Genomic DNA, 8,310 nt, shown 5'->3' on the forward strand with positions numbered 1-8,310 from the left:
ACGATCAAATCCACACTGAGAGCTAATAACAAGGACAAACTGAATTTATCCCCAAAAATAGGATAACTGGATTTTCCCAACAAGAGAACTAAGTTGTTGTATGCAAAATAGAAATACATTCCACATTCGAAATCTTATATTTAGAGACTATTAAAGGGCTTACAAAAGTTTATATGAAGTGCCTGCTTTGCAAAACGGCTCCTATATTGTTTACGGCCGAGTATATTTTAAGAAAGCAAGATACATATGGAGTATTATGAGCAACAAAATTCAGACAAAGAGACTTCCTCCCTTCCTTTTCTTTTTCTAAAATACACCAAATGATTTCTTTGCTGCATAGGAAGAATGGCTAAAAATTTATTTATAGAACAACAACAAAACCTTGATTGCTTGTGTCCGGGATAGAGCTAGACACTTGTCTCCTTAAAAAACACGTGAATTTCTGTTTGTATTTTTTACTTTCATGAGGGGTGTTCGTGTAAGGCTGAGACTTGGTTAAAATATCGTTTCCCATGGAATTAATAGCCCTCAAACACTCCATGGGAACGGAAATAAACATGCAAAAAAAAATCTCTATTACTAAAAAAGAATCTAATATTTCATCTTTCAATCAGTTTTCTCCCACCACCCTTACATCCAACCATCCACTCTCCACCGACTCTTCCTGTTTTTTATCCTCTTCTGGTTTTGATCCAATTTTTTCGTAATCCAATAAACTAGATCAATCTATACTATAGCAAATATTTATGGTCCGTAAATAAATTGTCTCTTATGCTAAAACCTGGTAGCTATCTTTGGTAACTGAATACTCCCTTCATTCCTAAATATTTGTATTTCTAGATATAACAACAAGTGACTACATACGGAGCAAAATGAGTGAATCTACACTTTAAAATATATCTACATATATCTGTATGTGGTGGTCCACTTGAAATGTCTAGAAAGACAAATATTTAGGAATGGAGGAAGTAAATAACAATAACTTCATGGCGAAGAAGTAAATAAATATCAATCAATCTCTTTTATTTGGCAACTCAATAAAGTGGATTAATCATTCGCATATATTTATTTCATAAGTTTAAGAAATGGCTGGAAAATCTATACTTTACAACCAAAACATAATCTTATTTTGTCTATTTGCTTTGCATCAAGATTTGTCTTCTTATTTTGTTAAAAAAAACTGACCTCCATGGCAACGCACGGGCACATATCTAGTATATTAAAAAGGTGGGGGGGGGGGGGGGGGCCTTATATCTCAGTCTGTGCATCATGGGAAGTAAAGATGCGTCCACTAAATAATTTCTCACTCGCTGAAAAAAGCCCAAAAATGTACCAATACTATTTTTGAAAGGAAAATTTACCAGGATTAGAAAGGACAAATGTATGCTGAATAATCAATTGTTTCACTTGTTATTTTTGACAGGAGGTCTAACCATAAATTACAATGCGCATTATAAAAGCGCACAATACATATGGCAACCTTCTCATATCATTCCCCAGCCTTAGAAATCAAAATGGAAAGAGAAGAAAAGATGGGCAGGAGAGTCAACTAGTCGACAGCGCCAGAGAATCGCTCCTCAAGTATACCCAGAAAGTCAATCGCCAGAGGTTCGATCTGCTTGATTGATCAGCTAGAGAATTAATTACTAATCAGTAGTTCTTGGAGGCGGTGGCGGTGGTGAGCGCCTGTCTGAACTGGTTGACGGCGCAGGGGACGCGGAGGATGCCCTCCTGCTTGTACCCGAACTCCTGCGCCGCCATCTCCAGCAGGGCCGCCAGCGACGGGTGCCGCAGCGCCTCAACCCGCACCACGAACCGCTCGCAATCGTCGTCGCCGTCGCCCACCACCAGCACCGGCACACACCCGCGCGGCACGCCGCCGCTGCCGTCGCTCACCCGGTCCCAGAAGCTCAGCCGCCTGATCAGCTCCCTCATTGTCGGTTGATCACCGACGAACGAACTGATCACGTACGAGATAGTGTAGGTATATAGCTAGCTGCTAGCTAGATCTTAGGTCTTGATCGATGTGAATGCATATGTGCCGTGTTTGTGATTCTTGGCGTTGGCTTGGGGCTCTCCTTTTATAGCCAACGGAATGTTTGATTGGATCATGAGTACCCTAGCGTGTGGTGAGAGAGAGAGAGAGATAGCGGGTAGGGAGAGGAATGGAAGGTTTACTGTTCTGTGGTGGCGTTTGCAGTCGTGGTTAGGGCATCTCCAGCTGCGCCCCCAACAGGGCCCTGCAGGCCACTTTTTCGGCGCCGGCGCCAAAAAAACGGTCCAGTCGCGCCTCCAGGACGCCGAAAATTGCCGGTTCGGACCTTTTTTCCGCCCGGCGGTCACAGGCCGAACCCGGCCCGCTGGGGAGCAGTTGGGGGCTCCGGCGCTAGGGAAAAGCACGCCTGGCCCACACCGACAGAGGAAAAGTCAAGGTTTTCTTCCCTCAACTCGCCTCGCACCCCCCGCGCCCTCGGCCACCACTAGCTATATGCCGGCGACGGCCGCCGCCCTACTCCGCTAGATAGCCATTCCCCGCTGGAAAATAGCAGCGCTTCGCCGCGGCAGCCCCTCCCACAGCAGCTGGGCGTTTCCGGCCGCGGAGGCGCGGTTTAACGGCGGGTACACGCCCATCGAACGCAAGGTGTTCGGCGTTTTGCCTGCCTCAGCGATGGACTCGGATGAGGAGGAAGAGCTTGCCGCGCTGCTGGAGGAGGAAGCCGCGGCCCGACGTCCAGGAAGAAGAGCATCTCATGGTGCTCGCCGCCCTCGCCCAGCTGCTGGTGAGCAATGAAAAGACGCGGCGAGGTGGCTCGGCGCCGGGGCGAGTGAAAACAAAGAACCGGCAACGTCTCCAAGGCTACGCATGCTCTACTCCGACTACTTCGCCGATGCTCCACTTCATGGCGAGAGAACATTTCGGCGCCGTTATCGGATTAGCCGAAAGCTCTTCCTCAGGATTGTGAATTCCATCCAGGAGTTCGACAACTACTTCAAGTGCAAGATGGATTGCACTGGCGCTCTTGGATTCACCTCCATCCAGAAGTGCACGACAGCGATGAGGATGCTTGCATATGGAGCTCCCAGTGATTCACTCGACGACTATGGGCGCATGGCCGAGTCCACCAGCATAGAGTGTTTCTACAAGTTCTGTCGGGCAGTGGTGGCATTGTTTGGGCCACAATACTTGAGAACACCCAATGCGGAAGACACTGCTCGGATCCTAGCCCAGAATGCAGCAAGAGGATTTCCTGGGATGCTTGGAAGCATCGACTGCATGCATTGGAAATGGAAGAATTGCCCATTTGATTGGCAGGGGATGTACAAAGGCGTCAAAGGCGGTTGCAGTGTGGTGCTTGAGGCGGTAGCCACACAGGACCTCTGGATTTGGCACTCCTTCTTTGGTATGCCAGGAACACACAATGACATCAACGTGCTACAGTGCTCTCCTGTTTTTGCCAAGCTCGTTGAGGGCCATTCTCCTCCGGTGAACTTTGAGATCAATGGGCACCAATACAACAAGGGGTACTATCTAGCTGACGGCATCTATCCGAGATGGTCGACATTTGTGAAGACGATCTCAAACCCTGTGGCGGGACTCAAGAACGCCTGGTTTGCGGAGCTTCGGGAGGCTTGCAGGAAGGATGTCGAGCGGGCATTTGGTGTGCTCTGATCTCGATTTGCTGTTGTTCGGTACCCCGCTTAGACCTGGTCCAAAGATCAAATGTGGGAGATTATGGCTTGCTGTGTCATCTTGCACAACATGATCATCGAGAGCGAGCAAGAAGACCCAGTGTTTGACACTGAACCATACTACAGGCAGGGTCCTCTAGCCGAAGTTGATCACCAGCTACCGGCAACTTGGACTGCCTATCTCAGTATGCGTCAGGAGATCCGATACCCACAGGTGCATCATCAACTGCAGAAAGATCTGATTGAGCACCTATGGAGGCTCAAGGGGGACGTCGTGTGATGAAATACGAGTTTTTATTTGTTGAACTATATAATTTGTATTGAACTATTTGTTGTTGTACTATTTTGTTGAAGTATTTGATTTTTCTGTGATGAAATATGTGATAAGAAATAATTGTGTTGATAATTGAACGCCGAGACACGGCGAAACCACGCCGAATATGGGCCTATTCTCGCCCATATGGCCCTTTTTTAGCCGAAATTGGGCTGCAAAGTGGGCAATTTTGGCGCCTGGGGGCGAGCTGGGGGCAACGACTAGGCGCAAAACCGCCCCCAGCGCCGATTATATCGCCGGCTCGCCCCAGGGGGCGATTTTTATGCGTCCTGGGGGGGGCCAACGACTGAAGATGCCCTTAGGGTCAACCTCCAACGGGTTCAAACATGTTGGCTGTCGTATCATCAGCATCGTTGAAAGTTATGACCATCACTACCAGAAACAGAAATATTCCTATGAGCCGAAACCCGACAGGAAAATAGGGTTTACCGACAGGGAAAATATTTCCTGTCGGCCAACCGTCAGGGTTAGCCGTCAGGCATAGCTCGACAGGGAAATTATGATATGCCTGTCGGCTGGCTGACAGGAACATTTTTCCTGTCCGTTTTCATTGTTTCTCTGACGGTTTTGGCCTCACAGGGATACACGGTCGTCAGGTTTGGTAAACCAGGTAAATTTCATATCCCTGTCATACATAACCGCCAGGAAAAAGTGAGTCCAATGAACAAAAAAAAATCTTAGAATTGATGGTCTTACGCATAGCTATTTTATTACTCTGATTGTTTAGAACAAAGAAACATCGCTATCAATAGCTTCCATCAACCATGGAGTTACAAATTCACATACATCGGATACAATTCCATCAAATTTACATACATGAATCAAAAGAGAATGAAAACAGAGGTGCAACATCTAAAATCACTAGTGCATCAACTAAATATTCACAGCGTGAGACCTCTTTTCATAATGTTTGGTTACAGCTTAAGTTGCAAGCTTCTCTTCAAGGTTACCCTGCAGTGGACATAAATGAACTTGTACAAAAGTGCAAGTGTCTCGCATAAAAAAAGGTGCAAGTGTCAACACTTTGATACAAAAAGGTGACAACAAACAGGAACAATATCTATAAGATATAATAAGCATAATCGATCTGATATCTCAGTTTCTCGCAATAACAGTGGCATATATACACAACTTGTTTTTGTCACAGCAAAGTTACCCAATTTTACAGCTATATGGAAAAAATAATGGAGTAATTTGTGATAGAATCATATCTCAGATTTATACAAACCATGCAACTGAAAAAATCCATTCAAATGACAACCTAACCACATGCTTCTGGATTAGGTAGAAATATTTATCACCTAACAGTCTGGATTGATGAGATATTAGAGGCTTCTTGCAAGTCAGGCTCAAATCACAGTACCAATGTCAATACTCTTAAGTGCAAGTGCTCAATGATGCATCACCACAAAATTGTATAGTAAGAAAATAACAAGGAGTTAAGTCTAACCATTTCAGATGTTTGAGAAAAATGGGCAGAGTCATCATCATCTCCATAACAGTAAAAACCAAAGGATTATGCAATTATTCAATAATGTAACAGCAGGGAACAGTACCTCTTTATTCAGAAGAATAAGTAGAATTTCTTGCCTTTATTGATAACCTTAACGTCCTGCTGCAGCCTCCTTGTTGTGCTGATCCTATTCCGTGTAATTTCCATGCAACGGATCATTGGTCCCTAAATCATAACATAATGAAAGAGAATGAAACCAAAAGGATCATTGGTGAGACAATAATACATTTTTACAGTACTGCATGGTGAGACAATAAAGGGTCCCAAAGAAATAGAAAGGGGTAGTTTGCAGATTAAACCAATATAGCAGCTACTGGCTCAATAATGTTGATCTGAGGATGTTGGGCACACTGAACACAGCACGGTATGTTTTAATATACACAAGGCAACTTGATTTGATAATTATTAATGATACAAGTTTGGAGTCCAGGGTGAAAGCAAAAGTAAAAATACCTTGATTAGAACAAAAGCTCTTGCATCTCTCGTAGATCTCGAATCTTGAATTTTGCTCCTACTGAAGATGGATTGCAAACTAAAAAAATCAGACCTCAAATAGGTGTTGACCAATATTTAATTTATAGGTTGATGTGCATACAACAACAAAATATGGAAGGGAATAGTACCACTTCATTTGGAAGAATATTATTCAATTTCTTACATTGAGTGATAACGTGTGATGTTTGTTCAATTCTTATTAAATCAAAAAATAATGAAAGAGATTAAATCAAAGGGTATGGACAAACAAATTAGAGAGCAAAACTGTTACATACTCGATAGTGAGACAATAAAAAAATCATAAGGAAATAGAATGGAAAGTAACATTAGGAGTTTATGACTGAACAAATGTAGCAGCTATTGGCTCAAAACAGACCAGATGATCTTGAGCATACTAGACATCGAATTTTATTGTAATATATAGGAGAAAACATGCCATACAATTATTCATGATAAATTTTGGAAGGGTGAAAGCACAAGTAAAAAACCTTATGCACCGTGTGTACCAACACAAGACAAAAAAATAGTTTATGTATAGAACCTGCTAATGTCTTTTTCATGATTCTTATTTACTGCTCGATCTTGAGAAAATTAACTGAGAAACCAATGTTCGCTGTTACTTCTTACTCTAGTTACAACTTCCAGTTACATGTTGATACACAAAATACAAATATTGGAAGGGGTGACCCACAATTACAAAACCAGAAAAGAAGATATGCAGAGCTATATTTGAGAAACCAGTGATATATTAAATGATAACAAGCATGCAGTATTGTCCATTACCTTTACAATTAACAGTCCAACTTTGTTTCCCTCCTCTGAAGAAGTGATTTTTTAGGAGTCCTGTAACCTGGAAGATGAAAATCAAAATATATCAGACTTTCTAAAAGCAGTTGTGGTTCTAGCTAGTACTACTAGTAGAATCTCTTGCAGACATACGGTTGCAGAGGAGAGACATCAACTACCTTGGCCTATTCAAGACCAATGTCTGTATAGAGCCATTTTCTTCTACCAGTACCCAGCAAATGAGGAAGGAGACCATTCTCGTTATTTTCTGGTGATTAGAGTCGGGGGTACTCACATATGAAATTAATCAGGAAATGGAAACAAATCCTAAAGAAGGGAAAATAAGAAGAAAAAAATGGATCTGGAAGGGTGGTACCTGGATGGAAAGGGGCGGCACTCATAGAAGGATGCGATGGCGATCGATTGACGACATTAGCAGGTACCTTTACGGCGACCCTCCGGAGGTAGAGGCGAAGTTGACGGCCATATCCCGGCGGCGGCTGTTCCTTGTTCGGCAACCCAGCGAGTATGGCGAATGGGGCGGGAGAGAGGTTGGCGGACGCGCATCCGGCGACGAGGGATCTGGGGCGCAGCAGGTTGGCGACGGATTTGGGGCGCATCTGCGTAGAGACGACGAGGGATCTGGGACGCCGATGGCTGGCGGCGGCCAGATCTGGGATTTGGGGGCGCCGCTGTCTGGCTCGGGTGGGGAATGACTGGGATTTTTTCACTGTGGCTTTATTCCAAGTTTTCCAACTGGTGAGAGGCAGCCCAAAAATTAGTTCGGCGGCGGGACGGGCTTTGTTTTCGCGCGCGTGGCTGAATTCATGGCGGCAAACCTGGGCTTCATTTTCGCTGTGGGTTACGCACGCCAGGGATATTGGTTAGTCCTGTGGGCCGGGCCAGGACCGACAGCAATATTGTTTTTTCTGTGAGTTTTTGCCTGATGCACAGGAATATGGCCCATTTTCCTGTGAGCTAGTGCGGGCCCGACAGGAAAAGTTATAACACACAGAAAAATTTCAGTTTCTGGTAGTGCATGGAATTTGGACATTTGGTTAGCTACACGCATTATAATACAAGTACTACTGTCCGCAATTACCCAGCTAGCTAATTAGATTCGGCTGGTCAGTGTGTTAGAATTTTAAAAGTTGAAACAGGATTTGACAACAAGAATATATGCTTCTTCTCGATGTATCTTCCATAAGAATGCGAATTAGACATGCGCCAACGTTCTTTTTACAAAATAAACGCTATATAGGGTCGCGCTATTCGTCATCTTGATTGAAGAATAGTTATTCTTCACCCCTCTATTTTACCATTAATGCACCGTAATTTTACATTCCGTAAGTTTTGTCTTATTTCCGACGTAAAAAGAGACCGTAAGAAAATATATAATCGCCGTAAAAAATATTTTATGTTATGTAAAATTACAGACGTAAAAACATAGTCTAAAATACACGTAAACTACAATTTTTCTTGTCTTATGACC

General features: G+C 43.8%; 1 protein-coding gene and 1 long non-coding RNA gene across 3 annotated transcripts; both read right to left on the reverse strand.

Moving 5' to 3' along the window:
• Positions 1-1,650: 1,650 nt before the first annotated feature.
• On the reverse strand, positions 1,651-1,935 carry LOC123152283 (auxin-responsive protein SAUR71-like). The gene has a single exon (XM_044571868.1). The coding sequence runs from the start codon at positions 1,933-1,935 to the stop codon at positions 1,651-1,653; it is 285 nt and encodes a 94-aa protein (XP_044427803.1).
• Positions 1,936-4,711: 2,776 nt separating this feature from the next.
• On the reverse strand, positions 4,712-7,566 carry LOC123154481 (uncharacterized). Of its 2 annotated transcripts, XR_006476865.1 has the most exons (6): positions 7,195-7,566; positions 6,998-7,086; positions 6,816-6,882; positions 5,991-6,051; positions 5,581-5,702; positions 4,712-4,975 (listed from the first exon to the last, which is right to left on the reverse strand). It is a non-coding gene; the product is annotated as an uncharacterized lncRNA (long non-coding RNA). The 2 variants fall into 2 exon arrangements; XR_006476864.1 differs by having other exon boundaries at positions 4,712-5,702.
• Positions 7,567-8,310: the final 744 nt, after the last annotated feature.

This window comes from Triticum aestivum, chromosome 7A (genome assembly GCF_018294505.1).
Source record: "Triticum aestivum cultivar Chinese Spring chromosome 7A, IWGSC CS RefSeq v2.1, whole genome shotgun sequence".
In the NCBI taxonomy this organism is placed as follows: Eukaryota; Viridiplantae; Streptophyta; class Magnoliopsida; order Poales; family Poaceae; genus Triticum; species Triticum aestivum.